The following is a 22,195-nucleotide window of genomic DNA, read 5'->3' as shown; positions in this document are numbered from 1 at the left end:
TACTCATTATTCTATTTATTTTAACAAGAATTGTAGGCACTCCATTCAAACAGCCAAACAAAGAACTGACTCAACAAAGGTATTTAAATAGAGCTGAGTGAATGAGATCTACCTGTTCGCTCATTGCTTCTCCATCATTGGGTTCATGTTCCACCAAGGCAAAACTGTCCAACTCAAGTATCTGCAGGCACAAACTGTCTACCAGGTGTTGATTAAATCGGTAGCTTTAAAAAAAAACAAATCAAAGTGGGAATGAGATTTGAATGTATGCATATACAGGGAATCCTTGACCTACGATCACAATTGAGCCCAGAATTTGTGTTGCTAGGTGAGACATTTGTAAGTGAGTTTGGCCTATTTTATGACTTTTCTTGCCTGCTTCATTTGTTAAATGAATCACTGCAGTTGTTAAAATTAGTAACACGGTTGTTAATTGAATCTGGCTTCTCCATTGACTTTGCTTGTCAAAAAATGATTACCGTATTTTTCAGAGTATAAAACGCAGCAAGGTTCTGAAGAGGAAAATTTTTTAAAAAGTTTTTGCACTCTGCAAACCTCCCAAAAGCGACCCTTTTTTCACGAAAACTGGCCCGTTTCCCCCAAAGGCATGAATAGCCTTTAGGGATCATGCAGAGTGCTCCGGGTGGGGGGGACCAAAAAATGGTCCGTTTTTCGTGAAAACGGGCCCGTTTTTTGAAAAAAAAAGGGGTGCGTTTTTCATTAAAAAAGGGCATGGGTAGCCTTTAGGAAGCTTATAGAGTGCTCCTGGGGACTGGGGTGGTGGTGGTAAAATTGAGCAAAACATGGCCCCTAAATGCTCATTTCTGCCCTCCCCAGCCCCCAGGAGCTCTCTAAAAGCTTCCTAGAGGCTCTACATGGCCATTTTGGTGAAGGGGGTGGGGTTTCAGGAGACAAAAAATGCTGTATTCAGTGCATAAGCCTCTTTTTTGAAAAAGGTGTGTCTCATACTCTGAAAAATACGGTATATGATCCGGGACCCTGTAACCATCAGGAATGTCAACCAGTTGTAAGGCATCCAAATATAAATCAGATGACTACGGAGATGCAGTAATAGTCATAAGTGTGAAAAATGGTCATAAGTCACTTTTTTTCGGTGCCATTGTATCTTTGAACAGTCACTAAATGAACTGTAAGTAGAGAATTGTCTGTATTTAAATAACTTATAAGTCTGTCTTTCTCACTTCTACAAACTCACAAATTTCCTTTAGGGATTCCTCCAAAGCACTTTGTGTTGCATACTTAAGAAACTTGCCAGTCAGAAAAGAAGAAAATTAATAAGAAGTGGAAGAGACCAAGAGAAAATGGTTAGAGGAGGAGGAGGAGGAAGGGAAAGAAGCAGTAGTGGGTTACGACCGGTATGCCGCGGTGTTGGCGTACCAGTGCCTGCCAGGAGCACCAAGTACTGTTCCGGTATGGTGTTCCAGAGGGCCCACCTGCCCGCCCGCACTTCTTACCGGTATTTGAGGTTTTCGGGGTTTCAGCGCACATGCACAGAGCGTACGTCGCCTGCACAATGCTCCACCAAGCAGCTGGAGCGTCGCGGAGACGTTGCAGGCAGTAAGTATGCAGGTGCATGCTCCATGTGTGTACACGTGCACTGCGCACATTCATGTGGTGGACACCCGGCCCCGTTGCACCGTACCGGTTGCAACGGGATCCGGAACCCACCACTGGAAAGAAGGGACATATCAGTAGATTAAAGGGAATTGTATTAATATTGTTATTGGCATGTAGTTAATTAAGATATAAGGGAATTATAGTAACATTGTTAATTGTGAATAATTAAGTAAGTTAAATGTTCTCTTTGTAAAAACTGAACTTGAGGATGTATGTTGCTTATAGTAAAATAGACCAACAGATGAAATATGACATGATAATTTGGTTTAATTTTGAAGGGGCAATTAGTGATATTGTTTATGTACTAAGAAGAAAATAAGATGAAAAATATGGAAAGAGAATAATATGGCTAAAATTGGAAACAGAACTACAATGTAAAATGGATTATGTATATGAGAGGATGTAAAAGAAAAGATCCAGACAACACTTTGTTTATAAAGTAATGACAAGATTTGTAATAAAAAATAAAAACCTTGTGGGGGAGAAATAAACTTGTCAGAACCAAATGCAAAACTATTAAATGCCTTTACTTAGTAATATCCAGCTTAAGTGAGTGGCAAAAGCAGCTCACCTCCCTGCACTGAGGATGAAGTCCCTGAAAAACTGTTGGCATCCTGGGAAAGAAGGAGGAGGACAAGGTCCTCTGATGCTCTGAGGAACAAGAAATCTCTCTTGCAGCCTCTTCAGTCGGTTCAGATTATCTGGACCTAACATGTTAAGGACATCCTGGTCTGGAGTATCTCCCCAATTTGTGCCTCCAACAACTGATCCTTTACACATCTGTGAAAACAGAAGGGGAAAAAATAAGAGACAAAAAAACAATATTTTGCTCAGGGAGCACCAAGGATCCCACAAACATCGACAGGTTTAGTTATCATAAATATCTTGCTATTACAAAGAAAAACATATTTATTTGTTTAAAAAAATGCAACCAAAAACCTACCTGAAGAAGCTGTTTCTGAAAGAGCCGGGCAAAGTGACTATAGTTACAAGCTGCTGAAAGATGTGCCATCATAACTCTGCAAAATAAGAAACAAGTGACTGTTATCTATCTATATCTATATCTATATCTGACTGTCTGTCTGTCTATCTATCTATCTATCCATCTATCTGGCTGTGTTTCTCTCTGTGGATGTGGATGTGTGTATATGTTCCAGCATAACTCTGGAACACCTTGAGCAATTTAAACCAAACTTGGTAGACAGATGACTTACTCTCTGGAAAAAAATATTGTGGAGGGTAAGACACCCCTAACACCCCTGGGAGGGGGGGTTCTGTTAAGATACGGTCTGTTGTGCCTTAAAATGGCTTCTACTGTACTGCCGTAAAATGGCTTCTACTGTACAGCGCAGTAGAGTTGCCATGGTAACAGCTTCACAGTATTCCACAAGGGGGCTCTCTCTGGTAAGTGGGAAAATCCAACATTAGAAATTATGTTTGGTCCAAACATTTTCCCCCTATAAATAAATACCCAGGCAACTCCAGGTTATCAGCTAGTTATAAATAAATCAGGAGTTACTATTTTAGAATCCCTACGAGTACTAAGAAAATAACAAATCTCTAAATAACTTGAGTAATTTGAAACTGTAACATATTACAAGGTGGCGCAGTGGTGGCGCAGTGGTTAAATGCAGCACTGCAGGCTACTGCTAGATCAGCAGGTCAGCGGTTCAAATCTCACCGGCTCAGGGTTGACTCAGCCTTCCATCCTTCCGAGGTGGGTAAAATGAGGACCCAGATTGTTGGGGGCAATATGCTGACTCTCTGTAAACCGCTTAGAGAGGCCTGAAAGGCCTATGAAGCGGTATATAAGTCTACTGCTATTGCTATTGCTATATTGGTTCCCTCCACCTCCCCAATCCACTCTATCCAGGAACCTCACTTGGTGACCTTAGCTCAGTCACTCTTTCTCAGTGCATGAGAGTTATGTTTGAAAAACTGAAGCACTGCAATGTACTTTGGGGGGGGAAAGAGAGACCTGATAAGCCTCCTACAGCTTTTCTAAATGTATTTTCATATTTACACTCTGCCCAATAAAGTCACGAAAAGAGAAAGAGCCAATTATTTGCTCTGCATTAACCATGACTAAATTACACTAGTGTCCATATGCCAACGCAATCCCTTTTAATTAGAGAGTATTTACTAAGTTGTTTCTGAAAATCGATTCCCGGACCTCTGTTGGTTCTCTTTGGGTTCCAGAATTTCTTTGGAGGCATTTTTAAATCTCGTCTTTAACAAATTCTTAATACATAACTACATTTCATTTGTTGTCATTGTCAAAAATATGGGTGATTCTGTGCTTCTTACAAGTTCTGACCTTACCATTTCAAACCATATGAATTTGTTATATACCTAGGGATTTCTTGCAAATCTTGATATTGAGATATTACTAGATCATATATACTCCAATGCTTTCCAAAATAATCACTAGTTATCACCTACTGGGCTACAAAGAGGTACAAGGACTCTTTCCTAATTATCCTTGTCACTATTTTTGTAAATTACCCTGATTCAATTGTTGAATTAAAAGCTCTTACCTGATCCTATCTCCTAGACATTTCTCAAAATCCCAACCTGTTTTTTCGAAGTTATCTTCCCATTCTCGCAGCAATTCATAGAAAATATCTCTATTGAACAAGGTAGACATATTAGTGTCAATATCTGAAAATACAATTATAATAATTTGTTATATTATTCTATCTGCATATTAGTTCCACAATTAGGATAGAATTTCACCGATTCTTACAATAATATTTTTTTTGCAAAATTTAAATAAATTAAATAGATATTCTACAAGGATCTCCGTAAAGTTAAACAACCTAGCAAATGTATTTATGGCACAATGTTATATAGACTTCTTCAGAAGTAGATATCACTGGTTTTAATGTATAAATGATAACTCTTGAAGGCATCATATTTTTGATGCAAAATTAATAACTAAAACAACAAGGTTAGCATACCAATATACAATACAAATATGAGATTGTGGTATAGACAAATTGAACAATAAGTAAATAAACAATGCAGGATAATCAGGTAATTAAATAAGAAGAGGATTGTTTTAATATTAAAAATGGGTAAATATAAATAAAAAATAAAGGTTATTGAAAGAAGAAAAATTGAGTATTTTAAAGAATTAAAGAAAATTGATTATTTTAAAGAACTAAAGAAAATTGAGTATTTACAGAAAATTAAGTAACTTGAGACTATAAAAAAAGTAAACAATTACATTCTTATAGAAAGATTACTATCTTCTTTTCTTTCAGAGGGGATTTTCTTTTGTAATTAGCATCAATTATTGCAATTCAGTAAAATGTATGGAAGAGCACTGGTAACATTACTCAAATTAAAGTATTATTTTTTTAAATGATTAATTTTAATTAATTAATTTAAAAATGATTAAAAATGAGGGGGAAAATCTGGTCATAAATGACACATAACTTTCAAGTTTAATTACTATGAAATCTTTTTCTTAAATCTAGAGTTTGTGAAACCAGAAACAAGCATTAGGTGATGTGCTTCACTATCCTCAAATACTTACTTTAAGTGGCCTTCATTGTTATGCCTAGCCTGCATCGGTAAAAGGATGCACCTAGGTGATTGTTGGATTCCAACAGGACAAAGCTAGTTTTTTAGCAGCAGAATATCCCCTACTCCTTTTTTCTAAAATTTGAATCCCTGCTTTGCAATTGTGCTTTTCTCGTTGATTGCTAGCCCAGAACCAGCTTTGGAAATATTTAGCATCCATCTATTGGCTGCCCCTCAGAGAGGGAGGTGTTTACGTTTGGTTAAAATGAGCCACTGTGTCCCTACCAAGAGGTTTAGAAGGGTTCCATTAGGGATCTTGTCAATACTGGATCTGGCTGGACCTAGAAGAGTCAACTTGCTGGATCAGTAAACACTATCATCTCAAAGCATAGAGGTCCCCACCTCCCGGGCCATGACCAACTACTGGGCATCTTTTACCGGGATATACCCTATTTGGAATCTGGCGACACAAGAGGCGGGCCAGTATATGCATGCAGCTCCACTTGCACCCCAAAGGCTTCTCTTCTTTCTTGCATGCTCCCAATGCGCCAAAAGCAGAGCAATGAGAGCAGAGGCTAAGTGGGAGGAGCAGGCAGAGGCTGAGTAGGAAGAGCGGGAGACCCGATCTGCTTTGGGAGAATCAGGCAGCCTCAGTGAATCTGAAGGAGCGTGAAACCATGCCCCCAAAGTCTTTTCTTCTCTGTGCCAAAAGCTTGGATGAAAGGCTTCAGGGAAGTGATCTCATGCTGCTTCAGGCTTTCCATTCCTTTGCAAAAGCTTTTGGCATGGACAAGCCTGAAGGAGTGTGAAACCGGCCCCCTAAGTCTTTACTTCTGTCTTGCGTGAGTGAAGCTGTGCATGTGCACACACACACATGCAGCAGCCCATCGCTATCACAGCCCAGTTCCTCTTTCCCTTCCCCAGTCAGGCCACCAAGCCACAAAGGTTGGGGACTGCTACCTAAGCACCTTTTGCAATCTTTTTCAAAGATGGCCTCATGGTGTAATGATGAAACGCAGGAGCTGCTGTGGCAACAGGCATATGGAAGAAGGAGAGATGGAGTAGTACGTTAGTACTATTCTTGTTTTGTAATAACAGTTTTGTCTACTATTATTAAACAACAAAATATTCAAATGAACCAAGAATATGGATATAAAAGTGATTCTCTTGTAAACAAGGTGTCCATAATTTCAAATTTAGCAATTAAAACAATTTTTAAATTATTTTTAAATTTTTTTTATTATTATTGCAGCATTTCATGAAGGGAAACCAAGAGTTCTTACCTTTGCTTCTTGAATATATGAAATGCCTTATCACTGGAAAAGTTAGATCGATTGTCAGTTTCTGGTTGAAAAGAAACTGACTGCACACATGAAGGCAACCAGAGGTAAACCTGTTAATTGCACATAATGATAAGTAAGCAGTTCTCCATTTCAATATACACCTCTTTCTAAGCAAAGTATACAGAATCTAGCCTTAAAGTTGGAATTACAATCTGTTCTCTTTACTATGCCTTAGATTCATTGCTAAAATATAAATTTAAGTCAACTAGCAGTGCAATCAAATGACCAATTTTAAGCGCCCTAACCAACAAAACATGCTTTTGTTATTTCACATGCTGCTCTTACTATACTATACTATACTATACTATACTATACTATACTATACTATACTATACTATACTATTACTATTACTATTACTATTACTATTATTCTAATAATAGTATTCCCTTAGTCTTAATTCCCTCAATTGTAACTGCCATTTACAAAGCAGAGGAAGGTTCATGTGCACACTTGAAAAAGCTGTATGCACAAAAAATATGTCAAGAAAATAAACAACACAGGCACTACCAAACTGAAGAAGCAATCTTTTTTGTCTCCAAGAAGTAATTTCCAAGAATTTTTGCAAAGCCCTTCTGATATTTGCTTCATATTACCGTTGCTGTTGTGTTTTCATAGGCTGCCATTAGCCTCTCATGCAAGCCAAGGGAAAAAGATGCAATTCTGTCATTCTCAGCCAGGAGCTTCAGGGTCCCTTTCTCTAAATGAGAAACAATTCTGCCAAGACAACAGCAATCAAGAAGAAAAGCACATTGTGATACTGCATTTAAATCCAAAGAGGATAAATCCCACTGCATTGCTACTGTTTATATCCTCCGCTGACAATCTGCATTCTAAGATCTGTCACCCATTGACTGGAGCTATGCTGGGGGCAACATCCTGCCCAGGTAAGATTTAGGAAGCTACTGAAAATCTTCCTTTCTAAGTGGGGCTTTGATCCCAAAGGAGAAAGAATGATTGCCATCTTTTCTTTCTTCTGAATTGTTTTGAATGTGAGCTCTTTATATGGCAAGGTTGCTGTTGTGCCCCTTGTGCCCCTACATTGCCCAGAGTTGTGTGATATAAAGAGATAAATTTATGGTAAATAAGTAATCAAAATAATAGGAAAGTTATGCAGTCTATGAACAGTTTGAAATAAATACCAGGTGTGAAAGTATCTGCTTTCTTATGAAAGCGGCTAAATCACTGCACTTACTCAAACTGATAATCCAAAACTTGCACAGCAAAGTAAACACAGTTGTGTATACTGTGAAAATGCTGCCTCTCAATCAAATCTGTAAACAAAATAGGAAAAAAAGCACTTGAGAGAACTCATCCCACAGAATTCAGGTTGGTCAAGAACAAAGACACTAACACATAAGAAAGAATAACTACCAAAGAAATTATACAATGTTACAAAACTCTTCTCAGTAAATAGCATCAACTGTTCAGAATTTTTATTTTAAATACGCTTGTTGCCCAAATGAGAAAATAAGCCAGAAATCTAGATGTTAAACATGGATTCCTATTATATACTGAAGTATTGGGAAGTTGAAAGCTGCCTTGCAACATAACATGCCTAGTAAGATTTTAATCATAATTTCTCAGTTTTTTAGATAGAGTGGAAAGTTATAATTTCTGCAGCTTTGTAATGAGCAAAAGAGCCATGGTGGTGTAGTGATTAGAATGCAGTATTGCAGGCTAATTCTGATGACTGCTGGCTACCAGCAGTTTGATTCTCACTGGCTCAAAGTTGACTCAGGCTTCCATCCTTCCGAGATTAGTAAAATGAGAACCCAGATTATTGGGGGCAATATGTTGACTCTGTAAACCGCTTAGAGAGGGCTGTGAAGTGGTATGTAAATCTAAGTGCTATTGCTATTTAGGCTAAAAATAAATTGTTCAGCCCACTTAAATGAAACTTTCCCAAAATCTCTTATTTTGCTTAGTGGAATCCTGTTTACTATAGTATGTGCTATAATATACATATCACATATGACATCCAAGGATTCTTATATCATGTCTGACCTGTATTCTGTTCCATAAATCCCATGTCACTCTCCCTATCTTCTGCAAAGGAAGTTCCCTTTGCTGTTAGCAGCTGCAATACAAAGAAAAGTTCTGAAAAGATATTTGGCACGAGGTTTTCTGCAAAAAAAAAAAGTAAACAAGAATAGCAGTCATCCAAAAGGTTCCCTCTGGTGTTCATTACAGGTAGTCCTTGTCTTACAACCACAATTGAGCCCAAAAACTATGTTATTGAGACATTTGTTAAGTGAGTTATGCCCCGTTTTACAACTTTTCTTGCCGCAATTGTTAAGTGAATCATTGCAGTTCTTAAGTTAGTAACACGGTTGTTATATGAATCCCCATTGACTATATCAGAAGGTTGCAAAGGGGGATCACATCACCCGGGGACACAGCAACCATCATAAATATGAACCAGTTGCCTAACATCCAAAGCTTGATCATGTGACCATGGGGATGCTGCAATGGTCGTAAGTGTAAAAACTGGTCATATGTCACTTTTTCAGTGCTGTTGTAACTTCAAAGAGTCACTAAATGAATTGTTGTAAGTTGAGGACTACCTGTATTTCAAAGAAAAGTATGATCATATCAACCTGTGTTCAGATTAAAAAAACTTTTATATTTTAAAAAGGAGAAACATGTAATGCCTTTTAAAACATTGATAAAATATATGTAACTAAAAATATAGAGTTAGATGTTAGGGTTTATTAGTTTTACCCAATAAAAAGCTTCTTTAACTGACTGATTTGACTTTCAGGATTTATTATTTTTTACATTATTTTACACCAAAATATCAAGAACTTGCACTTGCCTAATGCAAATGGCTAGTAACCTATAACAGTTTCAGAAGCTGCTCTCTGCATAACAAACTGGAGAATGAGAAAAGGAAGCATCTTGAGGAGATTATTCCCATTCAGCTCTGCCTGGACACTATACCCCAGAGCCAGTGTCAAAGGAACACAGCTATTATTGTAAAAGAGTAGTTTCCCTGTATTAATCGAAGGTCTGACTTGTCTTCCTCTGAAGCCTTTTTGCAAGCTAAAAAATGTGTTATACAATCTGACATTCCAGGAACTCATTTTAGCATAATGCTATCCTCTTATGTAATAATTCAGGCTTGATATGATTAATTCATGGCTTGAATTAATCAGGATTTTTCATTCTCAATGAGCAAAGCTTTGGTACTATCTTTCCCTGTCAAACAGAATGACAATTACATAAACACCCTTTGTATAATGCTAAACCATAACTAATAGACCAAAATGTCACATAATATGCTAAAATTCCAACCATACTATGGCTTAATAGAATATTCTAGTATACAGAACAATGCAAAAAATATAATTGGTTTAGTTTTGGCTTAGCCACTTTTGTTCATAAGCCATGATTTATTACGGGTAGTCCTTGAATGACAGCAAACCCAATTACTGTCGTTAACTAAAATGCAGTGGTCATTAGATGAGGTTCTCCTTGCAACTTCCTGCTGGCTTCCCACATTCAAAGTCTCCCATCAAGCAGCAGCTATTTATTTCCTTCTGACTTGCTTGCGCAGGACATGCACAGGTGTATGGGGAGCTTGAGTGGCAGAGCATGAGCACATTGAGGCTTGGGTTGATTTTGGAGTAGGGAGTAGGATGAAGGAAAGCATGAGGGTCTGGAGGAAGTATGACAAGGGTTGGACAGGTTGTGTGGGGAAGCGAGGGAAGCGTGGCTTCGGGAGGATCCTTAGGGATTGGATCGCATGAGTAGCAAGGGAGATGCGGCAAGGCTGAGGGTACCATTCATTCAGCACCATCATAACTTCAAACACTTCGCCCCAAGCTACTCAGAAGTTGCAGGAGCGAGTTAGGCAGCAAATAAATTTAATTAATAAATAAGTCGAGCTCTGCCTGAGGCAGTGACAGTCAATGTACATAATTTGTATGAATTAATTTAAAAAACTAAATTGCACAGAATTCTATTTCTCAGCTTTCCAATTCTGAGTATGCATTATTATAGCAGTTCTCATTAACAAAATAGCGGATAATACATATATAAGTTTGATGTAAGAACATCATTGTACTCTTATCAGCTACTGTTTTTTCAAAGCAAGATTCATTTGAAATTTCATCCGTGATAAATGCCTGTGCACACACGTCATCGCTCTTCTCTCAAATCAATAGAAATCCCAAGTGTTAATCTGTTTCAATTTTTCTACCTGCTATGCAAATGGAATAAAGCTCAGCTAGGTGTTCCAGCTGTTTTCTGTAAGTCACTTTGTTGACATCAGCTGAGGCTACCGACTGGTTTTCAGTTTGAATATATACATTCCAACCAACATTAGATTTGGTGGGTGTGCCAGAATCCAGGGATAAACTTATAGAGGAAGACGTGTGATGCAATAATTTAGATCTGTAATACAAAAAGAGTAAATGGCCGCAGAATTAGCAATCATAAAAATACTAAAACATTACATTCTCTACTGTAACTGCTGGATTATTTCAGACATTTACCAGAAGTTTAAAAAATGTGAAGTCTTTAAGAAACTTATCTTAATACTTTTTACTGCTATTTCCTACAATATTTGTAACAACAGCATGTTTATAAAATACTATGGATCAAATCTGAAAATAAATCCAGTTACTTATGAATCTAAAAAAACACTAAGGAGAATAGTTAGAACTTGCAAATTACATCTCTGTTAAATGTAATGGAGAAGTCATTTTAAACATATGTAAGATGTTCTACTTCTTTAAGAAATGGGTCTATGACAACTCACCGCAGCCAACTCACCATGGCCAATTCACTGCGGCCACCTCGCTGGAGAACAACTTGTCATGGGACAACTTGCCACAGAACAACAATTACACTAACACAGAAGAAAAGTGGAGTACAATCTTTAAAGAAAGGATGCCAAAGAAGGGACAAAACCAAATTGAATGACAAAAATTATTTTAAATAATTAAATTGAATTGTTGAATTGTCCTGCAGTGAATTGTCCTGTTGTGAGTTGGTCATTGCAAGTTGTCTCACAATGAGTTGGCTGTGACAGGTTGGCTGAGGCAAGTTGCCCCATTCCATTAAGAAATGCCTGAAATCACACTGTCAACCCATAACGTATCTCTCTCTCCCCTTAGGCACCAGATCACAAATTCTATTACCTTTCTTTCTTCAACATCTCTCTTTCTTCCTGAAGGCTTCCCGTAATAGAAGTTAAATTCATTTCCTGAGAATCAGTAAGGTTCTCAGAACTTACTCCAGACTGAACTTGAGAGTTGCCAACAGGTGTAGAAGTGAAGCACATTTTGGGCTTGGACAGAGTTCTCTCAGTACTCACAGGAGTAGGATTTATTCTTCTTGATGGTTTGGTTTTGCTAAAACGAAAGAGAAAATCAGTTCAGGACAGTAAACCTTTCAATATTTAAGATAAAAGAAGATACCTGATAGTTCAAGCCAAGGTTCTAATAATACAATATTGTTTCCTAGTGACTAAGTGACTAATAAGCTTTTAAGGAATATGTAAATCAGATATATGTACAATAGCATTCTTCTCTATTCTGAAGAAACTGAAACTAATAAATATACTGCTACTGATATTGGAAATAAAATCTATCCTTAATGAATAAGTTTGCTACATGTTATAGTAACAATTTCCCCTGTTTTGTTCTGTGATCTGTGAAGAAATACTTTTTATCTATTCCAAATCTACCATAATGCAACTTTATTGGTTGCATAGGATTCTAGTATTTTGTGGGAGGGGGAAAATGTTGTTTTTGGTATCAATTTTTTTCAATAGTATACATTATTTTCTATAGTTTACTTGCATTCTTCCTTACTCATCTTTTTTTTCTACAATAAAACCCCCAAAGAACAGTAAGATTTCATAACAGAAATTGTTGTAGCCTCTTGAAAGTTTCCATTCTTCATACAGATAACCCAAAACTATGATATTCTGCAGCCATCTACTGGCAACTGGTAAAATACTTTAATAAATGTAATGTATTTATTTTTTCAATAAATTAATACACTACTAACCAAAAGCTCAAGTTAAACTTTTCCCTTCAATATTTTTCCATGACCAGCTCGAGAGTCCGCAAGCCCAAATAACTCATGTCGTAACCTCTATACCAGTATTTATCAACCTTGACAACTTCAAGATGTATAGACTTCAATTCCCAGTAATCTTGGCTTTCTGGGGTATACTGGGAACTGAGGTGGGCATGGGCGGGTTGGGTGTGGCCAGCTCAGCATCACTTTTCCTGGGGGCACCTGTGGTGGCCAAGTGCCAAGACAGGACTTCCCCCAGACCCTCCCTTCCTCCCTCTCATTATAATCTCTGTCCTTCCTTTTCTTCTTTTTCCCTCCCTCTTCATTGTCCTTTGTTCTTCCTTCCCCTCTTTCCTTCTTTTTCTTTGTCTTTCCTCTTTCCCTTTCTCCTTTCCTGTCCCTTCTTGGATGCTCAAATGTAAAAGGGGAAAATTTCTTCTTTTGTTTTGTTTTATTTTTAGTTTGTTTTGCTAGCCCTCTGCCAGCAAAAACAGAGTTCCATTTTCGCTGGCAGAGGGTTGCATGAGGCCATTGCAGCAGAAAACAAAGCCCAGGTGGGCAGCACATGCTCCCTCCTCCGAGCTCCATTTTTGTTGCCAGAGGCACCCCGGACTAGTCCTTCACTTTTTCCAGGGCGGCACCGTGGGCCAGATCTAAGCATCTTGACTTTGACACCCTTGCTTGAAACTTTGCTTCAGGACCTGCATTATCTTGCCATTCCAGAAGCAGGACATTTCTTTTTCATCGGAATTACCAAGATTTAATAACAGAGACTTACTTTATTTTTCCAGCAGCACTCATGGGTGGAAACTCCTCCAAATCATGTAAGTTAAGCTGGTCAGATGGTGAAGAAGTGGAGACAAGATTCATTTCACTCGGTTTCTTCTGTCTCAATGAAGAAAATGAGGAGCTTTCACTTTTTACTTCATCATTTGTGTTTCTTCCTACATCATGTCCCATTGACCGACTAGAACCACTTGTACAATTGCTCCCTTTTCTTCTGCTTCGCCTTATTGGAGCAGCAACAAGAAAACTCCCCAAGTTTGTTTTCTGAGCAGATCGTCTCTCACTGCGAGAAAAAATAGGGCTCGAACCCACACTTGGGCTACTGCTGAGATCCGCATTTAAGAGATCACTACTGGAATTCAGTTCACTTGACCCATTAACAACTGAAGATCCATGCAATTCTGAAGCAGAAATACTGGTATTTGGAGACTGCAAGCCAGTAGGAACTCTATCAAAGAAAAGTTGTCCACGACAGCTACTATTCTGGAACTTTTTTTCAGATCCGGTCCTTTGGTTCCTATAGCTACTAGAATTTCTCAAGTTCTTGGAATTTGGAATTTTAGCAGGAGTAGATGGTCCATGGGTCAATATCTGACTGGTCTGTTCCCTGAGGTAGTTCAGCAAAAAAGGAACAAAGTCTTTTTGAAGCAAATTAAGGGCAACAAGTTTGGGGTGAATTGGAGAGTCCTGTACAAACAAATCATAATAAACATCAACTGATTTATTTTAATCTGAATTTTACTTCAGACATGTATGACTTTATCCATTATTTTACAAGAATAAGCTCAGTTATGAATTTCTATTATAAGCATACAAAGCACAATGAAACCCTTTCAAAATCAAATCTCTCAGGTAATCTAAAACCAGAAGTCAGAGACTTACCATAATTGATTAAATCATAATCATGTCTCCTCTCAAACACTTGCCAAATTAACAGACGGCAACAACATGTGGTTATATATTGTTCTATCAATATACATTTTTTTAAAAATTGGCATCCAGCTGCCAACCTGGAAAAGCACCATCCCGTATACGTTTTTGGCCTGGACGGCCTCCTGCAGCACTCTGCTGGCCAAAATGCCACTCCTGTGCTCCGTTTTGGCTGCCAGAACCACTGTGGACCGGTCCTTTGCTATTTGCAGGCTGGCCCTGCAGGCCAGATTTAAGCACCCTATGGGCTGGATCCAGCTTGTGGGCCTTGAGTTTGACACTCCTGTGCTAGAGGATTTTAGTCTTGCTTTGCAACATGCAAGCTTCCTATTTGTTTCTTAAACATGGTTTTAATTTGGAGCAGAGTTTTTTAAGCATATAGGAAAGATGTCCAGTCCCTATAGGCCAGTGATGGTGAACTTTTTAGGCACCAAGTGCCCAAACTGCGTGCATGTCCAAATTGAAAGGTATGTGTGCGAACACAAACACATGCATGCGCTGACATGTGTGCATACACAACAGACACCCAAAAACCAGCTGGCTGGTGGGAGGCGGAGCATCCCAACACCGGCAGCGTGGTAAGAGGTAAGATCTTTTTCTTTTGTGAGCTTGTTTCGTCGTTTGCAGGGAAACAGAAGTTCATGAAATAAATGCCACAGAGATCTGACCTGGGGCGACGGCATGTGTGCCAGCAGAGAGGGCTCGGTGTGCCACCTCTGGCACACATGCCATAGGTTCAGCATCACAGCTATAGGTTTTATTTTGCGTATCTTGGTTTGCCCTTATTTCCTTTTACTTCCACTTCCTTTAAGTTTTTTTATTGTTAATTTTAACAATAGGAGTTTAATAATTAAAATTAAACAACTAATTGGCACTTCTTTAGCATCTCTAAATCAAGAAATGGCATTAAAAATCTTATTAGCTCCCATGCACCACCCAAAATACAAAGGCACTGAAGATAAAGACAATCTTTTGAATGACACTAAGAAAGCTTTAATCAGCAATGCACTACTTAATTACTGTAAGCACAAGAGATCCATTTTAAAATACCCTACACAATAACCAGTGTAATAAAAAGACACTCAAATATTTGTTCAAACAGCTGCTTATAAAGGCAGTATAATTTACTTTCCAATTACTGGGAGTTGCTGAACATTGATTTATTCACTGGTTATAGGACTTTAGCACAGTTAGGCTGGAATGTTGCTTTAAACTGACCAAGCAAGACACATACATTGCATGTGTGTGTAGAGACCAAGTAAGTACTCATGTCCAACATTAGTTTTCTAGAGAGTGAACTAGTACAAAGACTTCTTTATGCTTAGTTGAGAAATTCTACAGTTCTTCCAGCTATACATTTTCATACCTAAGGAGAAATGCTTATGGACTCTATGCCATCTCCTGATGATTTAAACAGCATATTAAAATTGATCCTTGATCAGTAAATCCTACATTATATTTAACACTGGCTCTAGCCAAGCTAGATTGATGTGACGGCTTCTGCTATTTGACTTACAAGCAGTTTATCTTTCTTTTTCTTTTCTTTTTTTTTGTTGCAGGTGCCAAAGTAACTTGATTGGCTTTGGATACAATGTTACTTGACTCCCATAGGAAAAGACAATCCCGTTGCTTTCTCCCTTTCAGGTAATCCAAGATAGAAGCATGTTTTGATTTGCCACCCTACAGGCAAAAACTTTTGTTTTTGTAAAGAATTCATTCCCACATGCGCAAAAGACAGTAGACGCATATGAAATACGGTTTTCATAACATCCGCAATTCTGGGCGCATTTGCTGGGGAATAAGTTTCCTCTGACTTTTCCCACCTTATTTCAAGGGGGAAATGTAACCCCCACCCCAGGAATGGGTTGCAAACCTCGGCCAAGGCTTGACCTGCAAGCGGACAGATCAGTGAAATTGGGGAAGGAGTGCACGGGATATTGGGGTCAGGATTACGCAGTCGTCTCCACCTTCCAAGGATAAAGAGCCCATTCGCACACACCCTGGAGGCCCCAAAAGCGCCCTGTTCCGTAGCCTCCAGGGCCGCGCAGGAGGAGCACCTAAGCAGGCAACGCGCGGCGGCTAGTCCTGCTTTTTTCCCGCCTCCTTTTCGATGCTTTTGACGGCGAGGAGAAACTTCACCGCCCCCGCCAATTTCCCGCCCTGCGGAGGGCTAACTTAAAAGAAGCGCCGCTGTCGCCGAAGCGAGCTGCGCGTTTTACCTCTTCGGCGCAGCTCTGGCTTGACTTCAGCCACCGCACCACCGCGCCGGCTGCCACCTCGTCCCGCAAGAGCAGCTCCAAAGCGGCCGCCATCCCCCGCCGCCCTTGGAACCAGAGGCGCCGCTTTTGCAGCCTTTGGGGGCAGGGGCGCAAACACGCTTCGCTGCAGCCCCCCTCCCTCCTCCGAAGCAGCAGCGGGAGACAGGGAGGAGAAGGGAAAAAAAGAAGGGGCGGGGTCTAGTTTCCTTCTAACTCCGGGTTACTGCTCAGCACGTGAGGAGCGCGCGTGGGGTGGGGAGAGGTGGATGGGACGCCGGACGCGCGCTGGGTTGAGAGGCCGCCACCTCCACCCCCACCCCTGCGGGAAGGCGGGATCACAACTCTCAGGGGGAGCGGAAAAAAAAAAAGCGCGCGCGCGCCCCAGAAGCTGAAAGGCACGATGGGGGCGTGGCCAAAACCCTCCGGCTCCGGGCAAGGGGCGGGCAATGAAACGCATCGACGAGTGGAGGAGTCGAAGCCATTTCCCGGCAAAGGTCCCCATTGGGAGGCGCCGAAGCTTTGGAAGTTGGGGATTGGCGGGTCTCGCAGCGGGGCGGGCTCAAAGGAGGTCCGCGGCAGCAGGGTTGCCTCCCCCCCTCCCCTCCCATGTCAACAAGCGGGGCGCCTGCGCCGGGGGTTTGCGCGTCTTTTCCTCTCATGCGCGGTATTTGCTGTCCGAGCGAGGCCCCGGGTTTGGCCTAGAGCCGGTGGCGCGGCGGTGGCGGCGGCACAATAAAAAGCGGCCGCCCTTTCCCGTCGCGGACTCTCGGAGCGGCAGCCCCCTCTCTCTTCCCCACTGGAGCTTTAGGATGGCGGAAGACTCGCCCAAGCGGCGCAAGGCCAATTTCAACGAGGCGGAGACAGAGGTGCTGATCGAGCAGGTGTTGAAACACGAGCAGGTGCTATTCGCGGCCGGGCCGGGCCGGGCCTCCCCGGGGCAAAAGCGCAAAGTATGGGAGCTCATCCGGCATAAAGTGAACCCGGTGGCCGCTTGCCCTCGCGAGGTGGAGGACCTCAAAAAGCGCTGGCGGGACCTGAAGCGCCGCGATCGGAGCAAGCTCTGCCGCGTCACCCACGGCGCCGGCGGGGTCGCCCCGCACCCGGCCTCCTTCGGCCTCCTGATGGGCAACGAGGACGCCTCGCCGCCCGACCACCTCCGATCCTACACCTCGGGGGGGCTGCCTGCCCCCAACGAGGCTCTGCCCATCGTCGGGGGCATCGACACCCTGGATCTGCCCAGAGCCTCCTCCGTGTCGGATATGGGTGAGTTGCAAAGGAGCCGGACCGCAGCCTCTTCCCTTGTCCGACCGGGCTGCCTCTCCCCCTCCCCCCGCCTCGCCGCCCTTCCCTTCGCGGGCAACAATAGTCCCCCGTTGATTCGGGGGCTTTTTCCCCCCGTGGAGCGGAACCGTGAAGAGCTCTTGGCCATCCCTTTTAAGTCTTGGTGCAGCCCGCAGTTTCTCTTCTCGATACGCCCAGAAGAAAAGATGCTGGATGCCGCTTGGATAAGAACTGGCTTCCGATTACTGCAGCGGTTGGCGTTGCGTTGAATTTATGCGGCTAAAGTTCCCTTGTGGGTCAAGAACATATTGTGGAAGTGGGTCCTTTGGGTTAATGAACTTGTTTCAAGGCTGATTCTATAAATATTCCTTCAGTAGATAGGAACATTATCGGAATGCAAAAAAAAAAAATGCCTCCTGCCAATTCAGTTAGATTGATGGGAGCTCTTTCCAAGGTAGTTAAGGCTTCTCATGCAATACCTGGAGATGAAACAGTGTGGACGGCTCTGGTTTTGTTTTTACTGCTGAGCTCTCTAAAACGAAGTAGAAAATACCAGAAAGTAAAAATGGGATAGCTTGCATTTCTCACTTGCTATAGCAGAAATATATTCTTTGTAAACACTGAAACTTTAGATAGGTTATGGAATTCCAACTGCTAAAGTTTTGAAAATAGCCCAATGGATAGATGCAGAACAAGGGGCAGAGCCAATTGTTAGAATATTAGAAACCAGAAGATTCCTGCTTGCTTAGGTTTAGAATGAAAAGTTTCAAAGACAATTGCCAATGTCCCTTAACTTCTTTCAGGAAACATTGCTAGGTTGAAGCAGGCAGAGTTCAGCATCTTTTGGTATGGTTTTAGATGATTTGCAGTGGATAAACTTAAGGATTTTTGACTCCCCATTATTTAAAACACTGTACATCTCTCCCACCCCAAGAAAATTATTTCACTGAAATATATAGTTGAAATTAATTCAGAATAGATATTTTTTATAGAAGGATAATGAGTACCATTCATTCATTCATCAAATCAAACTTTTAGATTGAGTTTGTTTAGTTTGTAATAATGTTTCTTCTGCACTAGGCTCCCCTTCTAATTCTATTTTTTTTAAAAATCTATGGTCTGAAATCTTTTCTTACACTGAACATCAATTGTACAGGTGGTAGTCGGCTTAAAATCACAATTGAGCCCAACATTTCCATTGCTAAGCAAGACAGTTGTTAAATGAATTTTGCCCCATTTTACGGCCTTTCTTGCCACAGTTATTAAGTAAATCACTGCAGTTGTTAAGTTAGTAGCATGACTGTTAAGTGAATCTGGTTTCCCCATTGAGTTTGCTTGTCAGAAGGTCGTAAGATGTTATAACATAACCCTGGGATACTGCAACCATCATAAATGCATGCCAGTTGCCAAGCATCCAAAATTTGATCACGTGACTATGGGGATGCTACAACAGTGGTAAGGGTGAAAAAGTCACTTTTTTCAATGTGTTGTAACTTCAGTCACTAAACAAATGGTTGTAAACGTATACTGATCTGGAATATCTAAGGGTCTGTTAGTATATCTTCCAGACTTTGTTCCCCTATATATACGGCTTCATATTTTAAAGTAGAAATGGTGGTGGCAGTGCCGCCAGTAAAGATAACATCTTTGCTCTACTTTCCTATGTATTGCTTATGAGCTATTAATAACCCTGCAAGATTTAATCAATGGGGCAATCAGTGAGCGATGTTGAATGAGATATACTGTACTCTGAATTATTCTACAGAGAACAAAATTTGGTTGCTTACATCATATTCTGTGTTGTTCTGCAACAATGCTGTGTTTAAAAACACTTTTTTCCCAACACCTAATAGATGCATTCATACATCACTTTTGGCACAGCTATAGTAGGTGGTTTATAGAAGCACATTACATCAAAATCCACATTCTGGCTTAGTGCAGCATCTTTTTGCATAATCATTGATTTTTGAAAAACAATGCCCTCCAGTCAGTGTTGAGTTCTGGCAACCACCTAGACAAATCCTTGCAGTTTTCTTGGCAGGGTTTCAGAAATGGTTTGTCATTGCCTCCCAAGACTGAGAGTGAATGTTACTAGCCAGCGTTGTACCTAAGGCAGGACTTGAACTCGCACTCACCTGGTTTCTAGCCTGACTTCATTTCTATACCACTTTGCATCTTTGGCATAATACTGTGTAGGTTCTTCATTTAAGCCAGGGAAATAGCATAGCTTGTACAACTTTTTTTTTTTAAGAGAGGAAATTTTGAGCCCAATTTTTAATACATGAAGTCCAAACCATCCTATTAGTTTTTAAATTTAATTAGCTTTTAAAAATAAAATTAATTTAATTAAATATTTGCATTTTAAGACATAAAAAACCCTTTTCAATAATGAAGAAATTCTTCATCTGTACATAAACAAAATATGTAAACAAGATCTTTATGCATTTTAACATATAAACACTTGGAAGTGCTCTTCTCATAACATTTTTTTCATTTCCTGGAAGAGATGAAAGTACAGTAAATAACACAAGTAGATATTTTGTATAATACAGTATATTTACTTTTAATTTTTCCCTGTACTCTTGTCAATTAAATTGTGTTGTGTTTTAAAAATAGTGTTCTCTCTGCTATTATTCAATTTACAATTGATCTTTTCATTAATATATGTTCAGTTGCTGGTTGAAAATAGCACTACAGTAGTAAGTAATAATATCCAGCAAAAACTACATCATTTCAGAATGATTGTAGTCACTTTTTATTTGTTGGTCATACCCAGGCTTAATAGTTAAGAATTCCATTCATAAGGAGATTAATGTTTTACTTTACTTTTAGGTTTTACAGATGATCCTGGTCCATCCCAACAATCGTGTGTGGAGAAAATAAATCTAAAAGAAGAAATAGTGGTGAAAGTAGTGGAACCAGAAGAAAGCTCAGAAGATATGGCAGTTGTTCCTCCCAGTCAGGAGCAGCTCCCTTTTTTGGGGATACCGAATGGAGGCCCTTGCGGAAAAGTAAAAGCCAAAACGAAAACTCAACCCCAGACAGACTCTAATGAAATTACAGAAGATGATCTCTTACAGATCCAACAGAATCAACTGCATATCATTCAATCTGGGTTCGATAGCATCAATCATAATCTTCGGCTGCTACACCAAGGAATGCAAGATCTCAACAACAGCCTCAGTGTCATGGCACATACATTAGTTGCTATAAAAAATGTCTACGTGAAAAACAATGCTGGTCCAACTACCTTTGCTACTGTCACTACCCAGACCACCGCAGGGTACCTGAGTCCTGGGTCCCCTTTAGTCGAGGACAGAGTTAGGGTACCAGTGGCTGGGAGTAGTAGCAGAAGCAGCAGCTGCAGTTCCAGCTCAATGTCGCAAGAACCAGGCCCTTCAGAATTTCCTCGGCCACCACACAGACCTATTAAGAAGGAACATTCAAATGGCTGTTATTATTTCTGTTTTGCAGATGTGTAAGACTTGAACACATGTAAAGCAACTGTGACATTTGAGTAGCTATTCTGTACCCTGCTCTGGCACTGCATCATGGCTAGCAGATTTCTATAGCTATTCGTTTCTGATAAATGCTAAATGTATGAAATCTCCAGTATTCCCATGTGCAGAAAGCCTGTATCATAAGTGGAACAACACTAGCTACAAATTGATTCAACTGACTGTGAGGGGCAATATAGCAATATTTAATATTAAATTTTAAAAAATTGTAGAGCTCGGTTCTATACATGTTTACTCAGAAATAGGTCCTGCTGTATGTACCTGGCCTGGTTAACTTCCAAGTAAGAATGAATAGGATTTACCTGACAGATGACTTATACATTAACTTGCTTAGAGGGAATAAATAAACTCTGACATCTTGATATTTCTAATGTTTAAAACAAGAATGAAAAGATAGCAGCAACTTTAATTTTTTGGTAAAAACATGTTATATAATACTCTTTTTATAACAATCTAAATTGTGAATTGGTAAAAAAATCTTACTTTAAATGCTGCATAGTACCTTTCCTGTAAAATATACCAGCGATGGTGAACCTTTTTTGGCTCGCGTGCCATAAGGGGGGGGGGGAGTGCAGGGGAGTAGTGTGTGGGTATGTCGCACCCATAATGCAACATGCGACCCCTCCAGTGTGCGTGCACACATGAGAGGCGCTCCCCCCCATTTTTTCATGCTTTTTTCTCCCTCCCCAGGCTCCAGAGGCTTTATAAGAGCCTGGGGGGGGGGGCGAAAACAGCCTCCCCCCCATCCCCGAGGCCCTCCGGAGGCTTCAGGAACCTTCATCCCTGAAACCTCCGAAGGGCAAAAAAGGACCCTATGAGCAAACTGGAAGTCAGTCCCTGAAGCCTCCAGAGGATTAAAAATGACCCTCCGAGCAAATCAGA

General features: G+C 40.4%; 2 protein-coding genes across 2 annotated transcripts in view; one reads left to right on the top strand and one right to left on the bottom strand.

Moving 5' to 3' along the window:
• CDAN1 (codanin 1) overlaps positions 1–16,841 on the bottom strand; it is a 31,828-nt gene extending 14,987 nt beyond the window's left edge. The window contains exons 1-12 of the mRNA XM_032228952.1: positions 16,476–16,841; positions 13,319–14,013; positions 11,655–11,867; positions 10,712–10,905; positions 8,515–8,634; positions 7,703–7,781; positions 7,104–7,224; positions 6,450–6,559; positions 4,176–4,265; positions 2,582–2,657; positions 2,210–2,418; positions 113–224 (exon numbers count right to left, since the gene is read on the bottom strand). Of these exons, the coding sequence (XP_032084843.1) occupies positions 113–224; positions 2,210–2,418; positions 2,582–2,657; positions 4,176–4,265; positions 6,450–6,559; positions 7,104–7,224; positions 7,703–7,781; positions 8,515–8,634; positions 10,712–10,905; positions 11,655–11,867; positions 13,319–14,013; positions 16,476–16,568 (2,112 nt within the window). The 5' untranslated portion in view covers positions 16,569–16,841. The remainder of the gene's footprint in view (positions 1–112; positions 225–2,209; positions 2,419–2,581; positions 2,658–4,175; positions 4,266–6,449; positions 6,560–7,103; positions 7,225–7,702; positions 7,782–8,514; positions 8,635–10,711; positions 10,906–11,654; positions 11,868–13,318; positions 14,014–16,475) is intronic.
• A 289-nt stretch (positions 16,842–17,130) lies between these two features.
• Positions 17,131–22,195, top strand: LOC116521796 (nuclear apoptosis-inducing factor 1-like). Its single transcript, XM_032236481.1, has 2 exons — positions 17,131–17,777; positions 20,628–22,195. The coding sequence occupies exons 1-2, from the start codon at positions 17,324–17,326 to the stop codon at positions 21,275–21,277; spliced, it is 1,104 nt and encodes a 367-aa protein (XP_032092372.1). The 5' UTR covers positions 17,131–17,323; the 3' UTR covers positions 21,278–22,195.

This window comes from Thamnophis elegans, chromosome 1, assembly GCF_009769535.1.
Source record: "Thamnophis elegans isolate rThaEle1 chromosome 1, rThaEle1.pri, whole genome shotgun sequence".
Lineage (NCBI taxonomy): Eukaryota > Metazoa > Chordata > Lepidosauria > Squamata > Colubridae > Thamnophis > Thamnophis elegans.
Note: the sequence above shows the minus strand (reverse complement) of the source record. Positions and strands in the feature narration are given on the sequence as shown.